Source organism: Trachurus japonicus, chromosome 9, assembly GCF_045865225.1.
Source record: "Trachurus japonicus isolate A0001 chromosome 9, Traja_1.0".
Taxonomy (NCBI): domain Eukaryota; kingdom Metazoa; phylum Chordata; class Actinopteri; order Carangiformes; family Carangidae; genus Trachurus; species Trachurus japonicus.
The window spans coordinates 38,399,066-38,418,739 of NC_140915.1; the positions used below are offsets into that span (position 1 = coordinate 38,399,066).

Below are 19,674 nucleotides of genomic sequence, written 5' to 3' on the forward strand. Positions count from 1 at the left end.
TGTGGATTTAATGTATAACTGAATCCCTATTGAGGAATCACTGCTTTAAAGAACAAATCTATAACACTGTGTACTTAAGTGTAACTTTCTGAATATATGTTAAAGAAGCACTTCAGCAATGCAGTGGTGCGCACTGGAGACTGAGAAAAGACATCAAATGAAATCAAAACTGAATCAGTGGAGGTGAAAATGCGCTGAGGTGAGCCAAGGTCTAAAAAACACAAATGCTACATTTTCCAATTTCCACCTTGTTTTTGTCAGAGCCCGTGTGACAACTATGGCTAAGATACCTCTGATAACTATGACACAATAAGTGTCATTTTTTCAGAGCCACAGAAACATTAGTACTTCCTGTGACCTGACAAACAAACTCACACACCTTGGGTATATCTCTATTTTTATTTGTGTATATATACACTTATAAAAAATAAGGACATATGTACAATGATAATAAATATCAACATGTTTGTACAAGTGAAATAAGTTACTTAACATATTTTAAAAACAAACATAAAAGATCAATAACAGACAAGCAAAAATGGGGCAAAAATAAAATTGGATTGATAGTAGAATAATAACACATATTAATGTGGAAAAAAACAGCAGAACTTAAAGCCTCATGTGAGAGAAAATATTATCAGCGAACAAATTTCTAAGAGGAAAATGCACATTAAGTGCACAACACATGCTTTTTTTCACGTTTGAGATGTGTTTTCCTTTATCGTTTTAGTTTTTGCAACATGTTGTATTAAAATTAATGCCTGATTTTTTAAAAAGGGAAATATATTAAGACATAACCAAGTACCAGTGTAAGGAGCTAATGTGTTTTTAGCTTTCTGCTTCAGGGAAATTAATACTTCAAAGTTGGCAGATTTAAGTCCTGATCAGCAGCAAACATATTTGGATTTTCAGGAGCTGACAAATTAAATAATTGTTTTTCTTTTTGGTACATTTATTCAGCCTTTGATAAAGTGAGGGCATAAAGAACTGGATCCAGCAGATCACGACTGACATGTAAACAGGAAGCAAACAGGAAGTCCATCAGCATCAAGCCTCTTCTGTGTTTTGCTTGAGGGAAAAATTTAGCTGCAGATAAAATATGCAGAAACGTTGCAGACATCAGCTCAGTGTAGCAAAGAGGACGGACTGCTGCAATTTAAATATCGATCTGGAGTCAAAGAAAAATTAATTTAAGTCTTTTCAACAAGAACAAAAGCAACTGCAGTCTACTTTGGCTTTTCAAAAGGTGAAGAGGCACAGAAAAAGTAAACATGTTGAAATGCAGCCATGAATTTCTGTACAATCCTTGAACCATAAAATCAGACATATTTAGTTGTTGTTTTTTTTGTTTTTTTGTTTGTCAAAGAGAGCATTAGTTTTCCACAATATTAGTGTCTGTAAAAGTCCAAAAATGATCGATCAAAATGATGCACTTGTACAAGATGATCATATCAAAGATGTACAGTCCACTTGCAGAGGATCATGCAACACTAGGATGGAGTGCTGATGGCCGAGTACCTCTTCAACATTGGGATCGTATTTGATATTCTACATCTCTCTCAGCGATCTGTACACCACGAGGCAAAAAAAACCAAAGCATTTTGTCCTCTCCTTCCCTCTTGCTGTGCTCCTCTGGTCCCAACAGGCACGTCCCAAAAAACAAAAGCCAACCCTGATGGAAGAAGCATAGAAAGAGGACAAAAAATATAAAGTTAGTAACAGCAAACAAACCAAAAACCTAACCCAATATGACTGTATTACTTTAATTTGTCATGTTACCAGTGGTAACAGTATTCCTGAAATCAGATCTGAAACTAGGTTAGATTTTCTAGGACATCATCACACCACCATCAGACACTTTGAGCACATTGGTTTGTGCAAGTCATTGTAAGGGAATGATACAAATATAATAGATATAAGATATATAAGTTCATATGAGACTTTTCAGCTGAAATGAATGTTAGGTCTGCTGGTTTTCAGAGGTCCAGTAATCTGCCTGTATCTTGTTATTAAACAGATGTTTCAGTCTGACAAAGATCATCCTTAAGTCGGCCTCCTTTGATCTCTGGAAGATGGAAACATTTTCATTTTCAAAGACGTTTTAGCGGGTGGCCTTAGGCAGCGTGCCGGCACTTTTCTTATCGTTTGCCTTGAAAGTAGATTAAATGCACCTGCCCCTCTAGACTTTAGTGCACCAGGAGAGCGTCTGAGACTGAGACTGGTCATAATGTATGATGCATAAGTTCATACAGCAAAGCCAGGATGTACGTGATGCTGTTCCCAAAGTACAGAAAGTGAAGCAGCTGTTAATATCATCATGTTAACATGCTCACAACGTCAAAGCCATTCAGCAGATGTTCAGTAATGTTTTAAAGCCCAGTAGCTCAATTAGTAACCAGCAATATACAAAACATAAACAAGAAGAACATGAACAATGAACAAATCAAACTTTTTACCTGCTCGTGAAAGGTCAATAGATCACAAAAATCACAACAATACATCCTAAACCAAGCTTAATGATAATAATAGTAGTTTAAAGGGATAGTTCAACATTTCGGCAAATTGGCCCATTGCCATAATCTCTCTTAGGAGTAGGTTCACAATACACAAATACACAATTCAACAACTCCAAAACGCTCTTGTGGAAAAGTTGTGACCTGCACATTCACCACACTATGAGATAATAATGGAACGTTACCAGACGGAGTTGTTTGGCAAAGATATGCAAAGCCGCTGATGCGCATTCCCATCGGAGGCAGTTTTTCGGCAAGCAGTCTCTGCATTTGCCACGAAAACAACTCCGTCTTGTAACGTTCCTTTATTATCTCATATGTGCAGGTCACAACTTGTCCACAAGAGCGTTTTGGAGTTGTTGGATTGTGTATTTGATGAGTTTGATGAGGGAAACCAAGAAATCCCATGAGCCTCCGTAGCGTAGCTCTGAACAGCTCACTGCTCTGCTCCGCTGTTCTAAAAAATAGCTTGCACCGACAATTAAAGGTAACGAACCTACTCCTAAAACTACAGGGATCATGCCAATGGGCCAACTTGCCAAAATGTTGAACTATCCCTTTAAGGCCGACCGACCGTCCCTACATCTTCTAGCATGGCTAATCTCATCCTCTCACCACCATTGACTACCGTCCCTGCTCTTATAAGAAGTGCAAAGAGTAGATGATTGGATGCTGCACTCATCCTCATACATGTATATTAGTCATATTGAGTTTAAAGGCCATTCGCTGTAATTGCACTGCTTCATATTCTTATTATCCCCTTCCCATCACTTAACAGAACGTGTTGCTAAGTGATGTTACCAACCAACTAATGATGATTTGCACTGTCTCATCATTTTAATGTAGATTGACATTTCTAGCGGCGTGCATATTCACTTCCTTGAGAATTAGATGAGAAGTCTAGCACTGTAATGTCTGTCTGGTAGCTGGAGCCAGGTTACCTTGGGTTAGCTTAAAGCCTGGAAACTGCGATACTGGCTCACTCCACAGCAGAGGCATCCCCTCTCAGTCTTCAAGAATCTCTTGAACACTCATCTCTTTGGAGAGCACCTCCTCTCCTCACTCTTCTAACACCATAACCAGCACTTACTGTGCATGCCCGCTGCACTTCTTTACCTGATCTCCCTGCACTCTGTCTTACTGAACAGATTTAGTAAGTGGTAGTTGCTTCAGTGTCTGCTGTTGTACTGAATGACGCTTTGGTGTTGCCCCTGGCTTGGAAGTTAAAAAGCTTCTGCCAAATAAGTAAACTGCTATTTGGTTTGAGCTGGACAATTTCTTTGGCCAGTTGGTCATTTTTCTTACACTTTGATTTTCTGTGGATTAAACAAACAGCTTGTACTGTGTTACTTACTGAGCTTGTGTTCCCCTGCTTTTAGTTTTTCTGTCTAAGTGAAGCTAACTGGACAAGGGCTGCAGCTTTATATTCAGCGGACAGATGTGGCAGCGGTATTGATCTGCCTGTCTAAATCTCACCGAGAAAGAAAATAAATATATTTCCCCAAATGTTGAATTGTTCCACTTAGCGATAAGTTCAGTGCCACATTGGAAATCATCAAGAGGTTATGGGCTTTTTGTTTAAACCTGTTATAGCTTGAATTTAATAAGTGGAACAATACCTGTCACTGGTTCATGGCTGCTTCCTGCACGGAGAGCCAGTAGTTTTTCAGCACAGCAGCAATCAGTCCATCCGTCCGTCCGTCTGTCCATTCGTCATTCAACATAGCGTGTCTGTCTTCTTTTAATGGTGGTGTGTTTTACAGTGCTCTTCCTCTGTATGAGTCCACAGTAGCCCTGGGTCAGTCTCTGGGCTTCGGTAAGAAGGAGGGGGGGGGTTCAAGGGTGCGTCACGACCCCACTCCAGTCAAGCATGGTCGGCATTCATAGGACTGTGAGTGTGTGTGAATGCGCGTGTGTGTGGGAGGGGTACTTTCCATCATGGCAGTGCAAGTTACCACCCTCACCAAACACATAAGATATAAAGCACTTATTGAGACATCCAAAGCGGTCGCAACAGTGAGGGTTTCAACTACATTCTCCATGCCTAATGTCTTCATGTCAACCTCAATTTGGAATTAAGTGTGCAATCATTGTTCCGCTGCAAAGAGCTGAATGCAAATAGCCTTTTTTCTTTCCTAAGGAGATGAGCAAAACGTCCAACGGAGCCCAGCCGCAGCGCACGTCGCTTCTACACTGCGTTAATGCGATGTGTGTGGAGTGCACTTGTAGTATATTGGACTTGAACGTGCGGTTTCAAAGTCACCGTGCGTGGGCCCAACGAGTCGCAGAAGCTTGCTCGCCCTCACATTTGTCATTCACAGAGGGGGGGGGGGGCAGCCGCGAGCCGCTTGACAACCGCTTCAACACTGCTGTATAGTCCGTAAGACATAGAAAAAAAACAACAACGAGAAAAAAGAACAACGAGAAAAGTCTTAACAAACCAACCATCACAACAAATTAAAGTGGAAGGGATCGAGGACTTTCTCTGTGGGTAAATACAATGTTGAGGGGGGGGGTACAAATTGAGCAGAGAAAGTCTTGAGAGATTGTCCTTCATTTGAAAACCCCACTGCTCCTTTGACTTCAATTCTCTTCATTTTCCATTTAATTTCCTCTCTCTTTGTCTCTCACTCTCTCTCCTCTCCTCTCCGTCCCACAGAGCTTCTGCTGTAGGGACATGATTGTCGTCTTGCTTTGAGATTAATTAGTCTTTTTTTTTTTTTTATACCGCTCTCACACTCATGGCTCACAAATACAAAAACGGAAGACGTGCTTCCACTTTTTTTAAGTGCAGTAAGCTGAGAAAAAGTCTCAAAGGAAAAGAGGGACAAAGAAGCAGTTCGATATTTCCGGTCGTTTGCACTTGCTGTTCGTCAGCCTTTACATGGTCCACTCCATGTAAAAAAAAAAAAAAAAACGTGCCACAGTTTGAATGCCGTCTGTTTGATTTCCATACTGGAGGTGCTCTCTGCGTTCAGCCTTTTTTAAATACACAATTTACACAAGTGGCGATGCCGCCCGGAACACAATAATTACAGGAGCGCATGTTAGCGAACACGGTGTATGAGTGTGTAGATTGAACATGCTGTGTGCTATAAACGTCTACAGTGAGCCGCCAAACAGGCATTGGCAGAGCGGGAGAGAGAGACAACATGGGGGAACTGACAGCTTGTCGCTGACGGAGAGAGAGAGAGCAGGCATCCTCACGAGGAGGGAGGTAGGTTGGTTGTTTTGTTTTTTGTTTTTCCAACTCGGGGGAGGACAGGCCTAGACGGACGACTCCTCGGGGTTGGCGTCGGGCAACACGCTCCTCTGCTGCAGAGTGCGCCTCAGCTCTTCCTTGAAGGGGCTGGAGTAGTCGTTCCCGCTCATGCCCAGGCCCCCCTGCAGCCCGCCGCCCCCAGCGCCGGCACCGCTAGCCCTCTCCTCCCCCGCTGTGCTCAGGTTGAGGCGGATGTAGCCGTTGCTACCGGACCCTCGGATGTTGGTGAGGCTGAGCCGGCTGGGGGAGTGGATGGGCTGGCCGGGGATGGCGCTGGGCGACGCCGTGCTGCTGACGCTGGTTGGCCCCAGGGCGTGACCGGGAACGATCTTCAGCGAGCCGTCCGAGTAGTAGTAGTTGGCGCCCGTTTCCCAGAAGCGGTCCTCGTCGCTGGGCATCTTGCTGGGCACGAAGGTGGGGGGCTCCTTGGGCAGGGTGATGGGGTACACCAGGGTGCTCTCCAGGGGTTTCATGTCGGCCCCCTTCCCCAGCGCCAGCTTCAGCCTCCTGCGCAGGTAGAGGGCGGCCACGAGGAGCAGCAGGCACGCCGCCCCCAGGGTGATGACCAGCACCCAGAACAGCCCCATGCTGCTGTCGGGGGCCCGCGCCTGCATCACCACCGTGGCGCTGGCCACCACGGCCACCTGGTAGCGCTCCGTCTGGAACTTGACCCCCTGCTCCTCGGAGTAGCAGGTGTAGCGGCCCGCCTCCATCTGCTCCGCTTTAGGGATGACCAGGGCTTTGAGGGTCCGGTCGAAGCGCGGCCCCTCGGCCTCGGGGTCTCCCAACTGGAGCTCGTGTTCATTGAGGGCCCAGCAGGGCTGAGCCAGGTTGGAGACCAGCTGGCAAGGCAGCACCATGTCAGACCCTACCACCACCGTTACGTTCCTCACGTGAGAGTGCTCTGCAGAGAGACAGGAGGGGGGGGGGGGGAATGGACACAACCGGGGGGTTAAACATCATCCGTATTAATTCCAATTCATATTCTGCAGAAGCCACTTGTCTTCTGCTTAATTCAATTTATTCAGCTCAATCCAAATATATTCACTGAGACGAGTCCATTCTCTTTCCTCTGCACTGACAATCAATTCCCACAAGGGGCCACTGCTGTGGTGTGGCCCCCGTACTCACCGGGGCTCGGGACGAAGACGGTCTTATCAAACTTGTTTTTTCCCCGACTGAACCGTTCCAACATGAGGTCCTGTGACAGGGAGGAGGTGGACCTGGGTATAGGAGAGGGCAGGAAGCAGATTAATAATGGTTTCTCCCCAGAACTAAGAGACGTTTCTAAATCTAAATCTATAGTAATCCCCTCAAAACAAGGCCAGGCAATTATTCACTAGACAATTTCAACATTTTAGCTTCAGATAGGATTTAAATGTGCTTAATTAGACTGATACGTCAGCCCTTCAGTAGAACTTAGGTCTGGTATATGTCATCCTCCCCTGATATACAGATGTTTTCTCCCTCAACGCAGCGTATCCATATGTTTTATAGTAATATGTTTCTCAAGGTTAACAAGGAGCAGCTTGTTATATGGAGCTCCAGTTAAAAATATTACCGTGGGTTTCTATACAAGATGAAGATGTGCACTCAGCAGTGTCAATACCAAATCTTGAAAATCTCAAATGATTTCATCCTCATATACAGTATGAATGCATGGGTGCACATGGGTTCCCATCTCACCCGCGGTGGAGGTCGATGCGGACGCAGGCTCGACCCTCGCTGTCCCAGGCGCAGTAGGGGTCCCGTGCAAGCAGACAGTCTGGCTGAGACTGATAGCGGCTGCAGTTAGCCAAGGGCAGCTGGAGAACTTCTGAACGGGAGCCAATGTACAAGTACTTCTATAGAGAAAGAGAGCGCGAAGAAGACGGAGAGGAGGAAGAAGACAAAGAACAGATCCATCCAGAGACAGAAACCAGAGAGATGAAAAAAGAAGAAGAAAGATAAACAGAGAGAGAGAGGGAGAGTGACTCAGTTTGGGGTTAGAGGAGATAATGGGATAATCACTCTCAATTACAATAACATTCACTCCCCTGACCCTCTTCCAATCCAATCTGGGTTGCGCTCTTTTTTGCAGAAGCTGTTATAAAATGTCTGGTCGCAGCTAAGCCAGCATTAATGAGATAAGCAGCGGGCTTTCGGGGGTTGGGAACGCCCCGTCAAAACTGCATCGATCGGCGGACATGCCATCATAGAGCCACGGGGACACGGCCGGTGTCAACACACCCAGAGATTGAGAAAACAACGGGGGCAGAGGTTCAATTCCCCCACCGCGCCGAAGGATTGTAATTACTGTTATTGTGAAGGGGGCTTTGGATTCATGAGATGACATTTGATCTGAAAAAGGCCAGCGCTGATAAAAACATCTGCTGAGTGGCAGCAGGTCAATGGCACCGTGCTGACTGCTTATCTGTTGTCAATGGATCTGTGATAGCGAGTGTCTTGTAAAGAAGGGCATTAACGGAGACGACGTATCGCTGAATACCAATGAACAGGTGGAACAAGAGAAAGACGAACTGACAGACGTCCAAAACTACCTTTGAGGAATATGATCTAATGAAATCCAGATGTGCTGGACGATAAAACAAGGAAAGTTTGTGTGAAGTTTTTCCTGAGATACCATAAAGATTTGTTAATCCCTCAAAATCTGAACACCTCCACTACACTCAAACTTTTCTCACAGTGAGGTTAGGTGCGACAATTGAATTACTTTCCAAAATCACAATTTTCTGTGTTCGACAAAATTAAAAACCTTCTAGGAAAGTGCGTCTCCAACACACATTCCCTGAGATGTTGGTTTGATGACACAAGATAATTCTTTTCAAGTAAATCCATTCACTTTACTGTTTTCATTAAGACGAGGGACTCACAAGAAACAGATTCAAAGTTCAATGGCACTCCTGCATACCTGCAAATAATCCTGTGTAGCTATTGTATTAGAAGAATATAAAGGAAAAAGGAATGATTCAACATTATCTTCCTAGAGCCAGATATTGTCTGGACCTGCACAAAACTGTACAAATAGATAGATCTAAACACCATTAATGTGTCTGACCTTTTACTTCAACATCCATAAAGTAAGTTGCGATGTTAAAGAGAGTGATAAAAAAAAAAAATCCTGGATCTATTCTGCACTAAAAATGTAAGATTTTCCTCCCTGGTCCATGTCCCATCCCCTTAACAGGTTTGGTTTCTGTGATTCCTGTTGGCAACAAACCAACAAAGTAGTCAGCCTGAGTTTTTTCGTTTTTTTTGCATCCAGCTCCCAAAACGCTGGAATCGGTCCTCTCTTTAGACAGTGTGTGTGGTACCATCAGTGTCAATGTAATGCTGATTTCCCATTGAAAGATTTGTAGTGTAGATAACCACAGTGACATCAGGGGATAATTTTCTCGGCTTGACAGAGCTCCTCCAAGGCCACAGAAGTCATTTTCCGAGCGCTTCGACAGGTAGCCCGGGCCGTGACGAGTGAATTGATGACAGTGTGTAAATCTGAGGGAACATATACCTGGAAACCAGCCGAGACGCCTCTTCTTGCCCCCCTCCCTCCCTCACGTCTTTTCCTTACCTTGTTGTGGGAGATGGTCAGGCTGTCCACCGGCTGGGCCGTCTCAAACAGCTGGATCTCCTCTATCACGTGGGGCTCGGAGTTGAGGATCACCACTCTCTGCAGCCAGCCCTCCGCTGCAGCACGGAGGAGAAAGAGGAGAGAGGATTCAGTTCACCTCGCATCTGTTGTGTTCACTCAAACTTTCAATTCCACTTCATTCTCCTCATCCAGATTTTCATGGAATGCATAAAAAAACACATATTCACCCAATCCCATTACAAACTACCCAGAAAACACACACAACCTTTGACAGTCAAACAGTTCATTCATATACCATAGACAGATGAAAAGGATCTCCACGCACACGCACACACACACACTACACACACCTGCGACTGCACACTAGCTCATTTGAATAATAATGACATGCTATGATAAATCTACCCATACACGTATGACAGCGCATCCGTCAATTTGAATATTAATGATCTGTAAACAAACACCTGTGACTCCACAGGATTTCACTTAAATATTGATGGAAATATTCACCAACTCACATCTGTGATTGCAGAGACGCTCATTTAAATATTAATGAAGAGTTATTATAATATACAAACACACTCCTTTGATGCCATAACAATTGATTTAAATATTAAAGCGCAAACTTATTGTGTATGCTCACACTTTCTCTCTCCTTGGTGATTGCCAAAAAATACTGACAGTGCTCCTCAGCGGCTGCTGGATCATGCTGTACCTTGTGATGCCTATTAGCCAGTCTATCACTAACCCGAGGCAATAGCTTTTTTAAGGTTTAATGCTTTATTTTTGACTTGTAACAAAAAAAAAAAAAAACGCAGGCGAAACTAATAACATTAATGATATTTTGGTGCTCCAGTAAGTCGTGACAGACAACTGGCAAGCAAAACGGCAGAAAGGTCTATTAAAGACAGGAGGAAAGCACTCTCTGCAGCAAATATCAAGTGTGCGGTCACATACATCATAACAAATGCACATAGCTACGGAGCCATCAAGTCGTCTGCAACTTTCATCAGCTTCAATTTGTGAAACTTTAACACCGGCTGCTCCAGAATTTCATGCTACTCTGCACCTGAGAAAGACAGAAAATGAGAAAGAAAACAACTTCTTCTGACAGAGCTTACAGCTGCAGCCAGAAACTAGTTAAAGCAAGATGAGACGCCGTTAGTGGCCTTTTAAGACCTCGTTTGAAGGGAAAATTATGAGAGACTTTTGAAAAGCATGTCCACTGTCCGGCCCGGGGGCCAATTGCGGCCCGTGTTCAAATTCCCACCGGCCTGCAGCCTCTGTCATAAAATCAAAAAATATGCGCGTACAAAAAAAAATAAACACGTACAAAAAAAAAGCTATTTTATATTTCACCAGAAGATGGCAGCAGACCTGTGACCGCATTCGGAACCCTTGACCCTTTCCAGACCATTTCTAAAATATAATATCATATAATGTATAATATAATATGCAATGTTTCAATGTTTAAGCTTCCTGAAAGATTTTTTTTTTTGATTTTGGTAAAAACTTCTTTAGATTTATTTATATTCTATGTGAAGAAATGAAAAGAATGCCATTTGCAATTTAAAAAATGTATTAAAAAGTTAATTTGCATTTTATGTTAATGGTTCCAAGGATGTCCGGCTGAATGGTCAGCCCCCACACATTTTCACCTCGCCAAATCTGGCCCTGCAAAAAAGTTTGGACATCCCTGCTCTAGGAGGATGTGGAGGAAGAGGAGCCATGTGTTCCTCTCATGTACAACACTGTGAACGAGGCTGGACCGACGGTGATGGAAGGTGTTTCTGCCACAGCTGATGGCTTAACTGGAGTGTGTGTTGTGTATCTACGTATAGTGTTACGTGCTGACGTGAGCTGTCCTGTGTGGTCCTCTGATTAAGAGACCGTCACAGATAATATGAAGAGCGACTCTTCAGCCAAACAGGAGGCTCGAGAAAATAAAATGCTCGTGCACACACGCACAAACACACACACACGCACAAACGCTGCATAGCAAGCGGCAGGCATATCATCACACTGGCCTCACGCGGCTTCAGGGACCAGTGTCAGCTAATCCCTCAATCCTGTAGCCTGCTTTTTCAGAAAAAAAGAAAAAAAAACAGTCTCGGCAAGCGCTCCTCTTCTCTCTCTTTTCACATCAGCTGTCGCTATGCTGCAGCTAATAGCTAATCAAGCCCGCAGCCCAATTGGCACCATGAGCGCACGTCTGCCAGGGGCCCTGTTGAGTTTGTGCTGTGAAGCACGACAAGCGGGGATGACTGCACTTGGCTCAGGGAGTGTGAGCGCGTATATCTGAGTGTGTGTGTGTGTGTGTGTGTGTGCAGTGCGTATCAATTTGCAAGTGTGTGTGTGTGTGTGTCTGCGATGTGCGTGCGTTCGCCTGCGTTGGCCTCCCTGGTTGCCAGCAGTGAAGCCCCGAGTCCGCTGTTGTCACACTGTCAGTTGCCACAGTCACTCTGCTGCTGCAGTGGTCTGAATTGTAAGTAGCTGCATCTCTCTCCATTCATGAGATTGGCTGCATTCAGATTCACATTCCCCCAAATCCACTGTCAGTTGTGTGTCATTCAGGATTAAGGGTCCGGGAGGCGGGAAGGGGCCCCGGCTGATTCCTGGTCCGCGTGCCAAAACAGGACACCTGCAGACGGGGCCTGATGGCTCCTGACTGGAGATATTAATTAAGTCGCACAGACGTAATGTTTCATTTGATGCATGAAGATGGATCTCAGCGTGCAGATCAAGTCCTTAATTGAAACCCAGCTGAAGTGTGGCCAGATGGCATGTTGTTTTGTGCCACCGTACCTAATGCCAGTACCTGTCCCTGTCTGCTGCTGTGGCCTGTAAGCTCTCATCTCCTCAACACATGCTGTGTGCAGCTCGCCTCAACCCACACACACACACACACACACACACACACACACACACACACACACACACACACACACACACACACACCACACACACCACACACACACACACACACACACACACACACACACACACACACACACACACACACATACACACAGTGGTGGAACAGCCAAATTAGAAGAAAGGCTGTGCACCTCGGATGTGTTTTTCACTGCTACACTGACAGAGCACCATACTTAAAGTAGGTGAGCAAAGTAACAGGAACACAAAATATTGTATCACGCCATCCAATAATACAACCCTGTAAAACATACAAGCTTTAACCTTAGCTTGAGTTTGGAGATACCAGGTTGTACAGGCTTGGTCTAAATGTTCTGGGGAACATTTCAGTGTACATTGCATATGCACACACTGATACACATCAGATATGTGCACTGTAAAGATCAATAACTGAATAGCAAGAGTATGCCACAGTACACTCCAGTGTAAAAGTTTGCAGAGGTTGGAAAAGACCATGAAACTTAAAGTTTGAAGCCAGGAAAACTATAAAGCTGAAAAATCTGAGCTAATATGATCTGAGAACAGACATTTGGGTGATTAAGGAGCAGAGTTATGAAGTTTGGGCTCAGACTGATGGAGCGAACGGTTGTTTTCGGGGCCCCTCGTGTCATCTGTACCTGTGCCGATGAAGAGCATGTTGTACCCCCGCTGGTCCAGGGCGCTGACCCGGTCCACTGCCAGCCTGGTGAAGTTGACTCCCTTGGTGAGCAGCAGGGGGCGAGCCAGAGCTTTGTCCTCCATCAGCGGGTGCTTCTTGGCAAAGTTGAGCGTGGCGTCAGGCAGCTGCAGAGAGCTGTTGTAGCCGTTCTCCCTGTCCAAGTTGGTTATACACTGCAGCACAGACAGGGAAGGACGGAGAGACCGGGGGGGAGGAGGGAGGGAGCGAGGGAAGGAAGCGAGGGAAGGACCAAAGGAAGGGAGAGAGAGGGGTCAAGAGTGAGCAAGAGGAAGAGGAGGAACCTTCTTCGCTGCAGCTGGCACAGGGCTGGCATGGTGAGTTGGCTAGGAGACGACCGCCCTCCTCCTCCTCCTCCTCCTCTCTTCTTCTCCATCTTTCCCTCGCTCTCGCTCTCACCTCCGCCTGCCATTCCACCCCTTCCTCCGCTTCCTTTCCTTTCGTCCTGGTTCATTACGCACTTTGCTTTTTGTGTCGTGCCAGCTTTTGCTGCTTTTCACTTCCAGCCCAACCCTATGCCACCCATACCTCCCCTCCCTCTCACTCTTTATTTTTCTGCCCACTCATCCCTCCTTTTAAGAAGCAGTTTAAATAAATAAATAAATAAATAAAATAAGCGGGTGCATACATAATCTTACATTATGAAAAAAAAGTAACCCTGCCATTTTCTTGCTTCCCGAAAGTTGTTGAAAATATCTCAATGCATGATCAAGATTTCACATCTGGTGTTGCCGGTAAATGGTTTGAGGTTTCTTACCGATCCGGGCCGTGGGACTACGTTGGGGCCGGTGTAGCGCCCCCACCTCTGAGACGCCTCCCTGTACTCCTTGTAGGCTCCATCAAACACCTTCTTCACCTCACCGATCTGGTACTGGCACACAGCCGACACGTCCACGTCGCCCCTGAAACACGGCAGCAAAGTGCGGGAATTAGTGATGTGTAAAAAAAAAAAGAAAACTTTGTCAGATCACCTGTCACATCCAATAACAGCTAGACTGAAATACAAAACTATACTAAACAAAATGGAAAAACAAATCTATCTGTTGCTTGTCGAAAGCAGGGAATATCAACTATGATATGTTTTGATATTTGTAGTAATCACATGAATATTAAACCTACAGCCTTAACTGTCCTCTATTGAATGAGCTATGATTATGTACATTGACATGTCTCCACTCTTGCTGCAGCAAAGCGAAGCGATGTACAAACTGATGCACTACATTTCATCGGCCAGTGAAATCAATCAGCTGGTGCTGTGATTCAGCAAACACATTTCATTTGAAGGTAAGGTCGGTGGTACTTCTTTTTTTTTTTTTTTTTTGCAGTCCAATTTCAGACCCCAAGTGGGACTAAAATTGAGTATCGACACATGACCGAGACACATTAAATCACACTCATTCTCATCATCTCACAAACAGATTTGATTTCCGTGCTGAATCACCGCAATGAAAACATCTTTTTTTCTTATTTAGTTCTCAAACTAAGTCACTGTCATACTGATGCAAGGACATAGTGTTACAAATAAGCTGGATTGACTTTTCAGCAGGATGTCTTGCAGTCAGGAAGTAGCAAACTCCCATAATTCACAGTCTTAACGGCAGGTTCTCAGCCCCAGTTCAACTTAAAATGCAGAGCGTGCTGCTGCCATGAAATGTTACTTTCTTTGAAAGCTGTAAACAGGAAGAAGGGAGGTTGTGTCCATTAATTCACATAATCTGATTTGTCCTGCGGAGGGGGAGCTCTTCCAGTCTGGATCAACACTGTTAATGTGCAGCAGTGTCATGGGTTTTATGAGGTGAACGTCAGAACCAAAGGACAGCGCTGAAGTCTTAGCATGTTAAAAAGGCAGCCTGTTCACTCAGATTATGGCTTGAACTCGGAGTCATCATTTACATAATGTCCAATTATCTTAATGTTATCTCTATCAAAGCCAGGGGGCTTTAAGGAATCCCCAGCGAGTCACACAGGATTAGCACTTTTTTTTTTTTTTTTGGCAGCAGTAGGAGCTCTGAATGAAGAAACAAAGCCTGAAGTTCAAAGAGGGTTCACTTTGTGATATGATATCTTACTGAAGAGCACAAAAGACGCACATCAAAGGGCACCGCCCGGAGACACAGTAGTCACTCTCCAACTTTGCACCCAAAGAAACTCTCCTGCCCTCACCCCTTTTCCTTTGTTGATAAGTTACTCATACCGTGTGTTCTACAGTCCAGCAAATGTCAATCTTCACTCCACTAATAATGCCACACAATTTCTGCTCCCGTGAAGAAAAAATAGTCAATTTAAGCAACAGTAAGACTGAAAAATAAAAGTAAACAATAAAATAAACCGGGCTGAGACCAACTACTCCAATACAGTGAGTCAGTGGAGCTAATTTAACCAGCTAAACATTTTTCAAAAGCTTTGAATGAAATGTTTTCCTCTTTGTGCTTCATGAATCAGTCTGATCCACCGTCATCTGAAATAACCCCGACATTAAATAACTGATAAAACCCAGTAAAACACGCTCAAGCACACTTGAGCTGTATCCACTCCAACTATCTCACATTAGTGTCAGCTAAGGGCTATTTTATTAAAGGCCCAATTACACAGTAAATACCTAATCACACAGAGTGCATAATTAGAGCCATCATATCAGAGCGACTGACTGACCCATGATTTTAATAAAAAGGCCAGAACTGACATGTTGGCAACGTGATGTCGAGTCTTGCTCTGACGGCAGATGGCACATGTGGTAATTAAATCACATTGACTGAAATTAAATTCCATCGACAGCCTCTGTACGAGTCCACGTCAGCTCTGACTCACCACTGGGCGTGGAAGATGCCGTAGAAGGTGGTGGTCCTCCAGTCCTGCCCCGGCAGCGTGAAGACGGCCCGCAGGTTGTTGAAGGAGACGTGGCGCTCTGGGAGGGAACACTCCAGACGAGCTTTCTGGAAAGTGGTCCACTTCTTCTGCAGGGTCCTGGTACCTCCCAGATCCCCCTGAGAGAGAGAGAGGACAGATGAGGTCTTATCAATGGATGAAGTGGATTTTGGATTTATACAATGCTTTTCAGCAAGGTTTTTTTTGTTTTTTTTCATAACACAAACATGAGGTCATATACAAACATTCAGTCACATTGAATAATACACATAAGTGCTCGCCACAGGGTGATACACTTTTGTTCACAATCTACAACAGTTTCAGCCGTCACACTCTGCGTCGGCTAGGTATGTAACCCATTTCGCCCAGTAATCTTTCCCCTTTTCCTTCTGTAATCTCAAAGTGAAAGTTATACGTTCCATACTGTATGTATCATTTATTATATTTTTCCATAGGTTCAGGGAGGGAGGTTCTCTAAGAAGCCAGCATCTGGTTATTGCTTTTTTTTTTTACTTGCTGCCATGAGGATCTTTAATAAATATCTCTCCCTGTTATGCAGATCCTTTGATATATTCCCCAAATAAAATGAAACACAAGTGAAGTCAATATCAAATCCCAGAATCCTCTTTGTTGTAGCTTGTACTTGGGTCCAGAAAGGTTGCAAGGCGGGGCAGGTCCAAAAAATATGAGTATGGTCTGCCGTTAGTTGTCTGCATTGTCTCCAGCATTGGGTCTGGTGGCCTGTTTGTTTTGATTTTATTTTGGGGGTTATGAAAAACCTCACCAAGTTCTTCCAGCAAAAGCATCTCCAACTCTGTGAGTTTGTGGTCGACATCTGGGTGTCTATTATGGTAGTTCATTCCTCTGGGGAGATTACAATTTCCAACTCTCTTTCTCATTTTTGTTTGATATAATCTGTTGAGTGGGTCTTCATCAATGAAATACTTGAGTACAGATTCCCAATAAGCTTTTCAGCAAGGTTATTGTTACTTGACTTGAGAGTCCAAGTCGTATGCTGTTTTTACAGGCGACCTTAAACCACCTCGGTAGCTGGAAGCATTCATGGCCCAGAGTGAAAACCTTTTGGTCACAATGGACCGCTCATTGAAGCAGGAGACATCTTTTGTCCAGCACTTCAACTTTGAAAATGAAAAACATTTGCATATTCATAGATTTGTAGCTCTTCAATGAGAGAGAAGAATTGATGCAAGAATATTTTTTATGGTAATAATGAACCAGTTTTGTGCCAGGAAGTATATTAGACACATTATCTATTAAAGCCTATTATTTTTTCAAGTGCTTAAAAACATGCCTGGAGGGGCTTCAGTTAATCCCACTGGCCAGTCCTTAACCTCCGCTCAGCTCTCTGCACCATGCGCCCAACGTGCCCTTTAGAATAATGTTGCTAGAGAAAATCTTGTTCTGGCTGGACCTTGAACTCCTCTACATGCTGTGACATACATATGTACTGTGTGTGTGTGTGTTTACAGGAGCAACAGGCTGAAGTGGACAGAGAACCACTTTCTATGTGGTACTCTTGGTCTCATGGTCACTTTGCTTTGTGCTGCTGCTGTTTATGTTGCTTCTCATTAACTAACCCTTTACATCCATATATCATACATAAATAAGGTCAGGCCAGCAGCATAGGTGGATCCAATCTCCTGCAGGATAAATAATAACAATCAATAGTATGTGAAACAGACAAAGGGCCCATAAGAGGCCCATTGAGCGGATATGTCCCATTCTTATTATCCTCAGTGATTGCATAAACTGTGAAAATGGAATTAAAAAATGGAAATTCTCATATTACAGCAGTGAGTTATAGACCTTGTGCTACAATATCAGCAGGACGCCCTCTATTATTCATTGCTCCAGTACACATCATGTGTGAGCATCTGTTTCTAATTTGATTCAAAGAGCTTTATTGTTCATCACAGTACAGAAATTAAAGGGCACTTCCCATAAAACAGTGCATATATTGTACACTTAATTGCACGCATCACCTCTGACCGTTAACAATCTGTATCTATTTTGCTCGGTTTAAAGGTTGTTGAGATGAGGGGCTCAGACATGACGCTGAACTCTCGTTGTGTGTGCTGAATCACACAATGTAAAAAGAAAGCTCCCGAAGTCTCAACAAAAACAAAACAAAAAGACGTCTGAAGCCAGGCCATGATCACTGTGGTATATCAAACCTAATCAGCTATCCTAACGAGGCCATTCATTAAGCAAATTAATGCATTAATTACCAAATAGATCTATGTCAATGTAATTGTCTTTGCATAACACATTGTGAGTAAACTGTCATCTTGTTGTTGTGGGTTTAATTAAAGTGGAGCACAGCTATTTTCTCTCTGCTGCTGCCTGCTATTGATATAAACTCTGTTTTAAGGCAGAAAGAAACTTATTTAAACTTATTAAAAAAGCGTTTTTATAACAGGTAGTTCAGAATGTTTCTCTAACATGACATATTGACAGAAAATGCAAGTTAATTTTCAATTTGCCAGATGATCTGACAAATATGTACAGTGTGGAAATTCAGCGTTGGTGAAATGAGAAATTTGAGTTAATCAGTGCAAAAGTGAATACTGGAGAGTCATAAAAAATCCAAACCCTCTAGGGAAATAGTGTGTGTCTTAGTTTAAGTGCAGAACAGAGCTTCCATTTAGCGGTGAAAAAAGCTGTGAGCTCTCTGTTTTTGGCAGTTCACATGAAAGTCACGCTAAAACTAGAGCGAGCGACACTGGATCTGACCTGAAAATAAAGCAACATCCTGTTTCATCAGTGACATCAGGTTATTCCCAGGGTGCTTTGTCACATTTACAGGTGTATTTATATATATTTACTTTCTACATATATATATAGCTGTATGTATAACAACTATATCAGCTGCTGGGAAACTCCTGTTAAAGCCCAAAACCGTTAGAGAGTGCTGTCTCACATTATTAAGTGCTCAGGAACAGCTGCCAAAACAGCTGGAGGAAAGAGAAAACAGCTGATTCTGAACCAAGTGTGCATGAAACTATGATTTCTGCCGTCCAAACTTGTTCTGCGTGCACTGATCTGGCCCCGTGCCATCTTCAATAGTCACTTGCAGATTGATTACTGTTTGTGCTTTAATACACTCCCACGGATTTTCCTCACAGCAAGAGAGAGAGAGAGAGAGAAAGAGAGTAAAAGAGAGAGAGAGTGAGGCGGTTTTAGAAGGGTTTTTAATTGAATCTGCTCTGAGATCAGTGCTGATAACAAACTGAAGTGTTACCTTGCAGACGCGGGCGACTCTGGCCACAGTCAGCTCCGTGTCACAGTCCAACTCCAGCGCTCTCTCGCTGAAGAAGAAGTAAATCTTGTCATCGTCGCCCTCCTTGCTGCCGCTGCTCTCCCTCACCAGAGCTGAACCTACGAAGTCCGGCTCTGCACACACACACACACACACACACACACACACACACACACACACACACACACACACACACACACACACACACACACACACACACACACACATGAAAGAGTATTGTCAGCAGCGAAGACATACAGTATGTGAGTAATGAACAAACAGACATGCTCTGCCTGAAAGTGCATTTGGACCAGACACACGCACACTCCTCGACACACGAGCTTGACACCTCCATCTCCTTCTCTGCCACCTCTTCTCACCTCTCTGTCTATTTTCTATCATCACTCTCTCCTTCGCCTCATCTCTCCTCCAGTCATTTCTCGCTCTCTGTCTCTCCACTGCTCCCTATTAGCGGTCCATTTTGTGTTTCTCACTTCCTCTCACGTCCTCCCTCCCATCTGTCTCAGATTCTCTCTATATCCAGTCCTCATT

General features: G+C 44.1%; 1 protein-coding gene across 2 annotated transcripts in view; it reads right to left on the reverse strand.

Annotated features, from left to right (window-relative positions):
• Positions 1 to 385: 385 nt before the first annotated feature.
• Positions 386 to 19,674, reverse strand: part of sema4c (sema domain, immunoglobulin domain (Ig), transmembrane domain (TM) and short cytoplasmic domain, (semaphorin) 4C) — a 99,931-nt gene continuing 80,642 nt past the window's right edge. For both annotated transcript variants that reach the window (XM_085787794.1, XM_085787795.1), the window contains exons 9-17: positions 19,105 to 19,256; positions 15,786 to 15,961; positions 13,735 to 13,879; positions 12,919 to 13,132; positions 9,347 to 9,462; positions 7,462 to 7,619; positions 6,907 to 6,998; positions 4,133 to 6,679; positions 386 to 1,672 (exon numbers count right to left, since the gene is read on the reverse strand). In XM_085787794.1, coding sequence (XP_085643920.1) covers positions 5,781 to 6,679; positions 6,907 to 6,998; positions 7,462 to 7,619; positions 9,347 to 9,462; positions 12,919 to 13,132; positions 13,735 to 13,879; positions 15,786 to 15,961; positions 19,105 to 19,256 — 1,952 coding nt within the window. In that variant the 3' untranslated portion in view covers positions 386 to 1,672; positions 4,133 to 5,780. The remainder of the gene's footprint in view (positions 1,673 to 4,132; positions 6,680 to 6,906; positions 6,999 to 7,461; positions 7,620 to 9,346; positions 9,463 to 12,918; positions 13,133 to 13,734; positions 13,880 to 15,785; positions 15,962 to 19,104; positions 19,257 to 19,674) is intronic.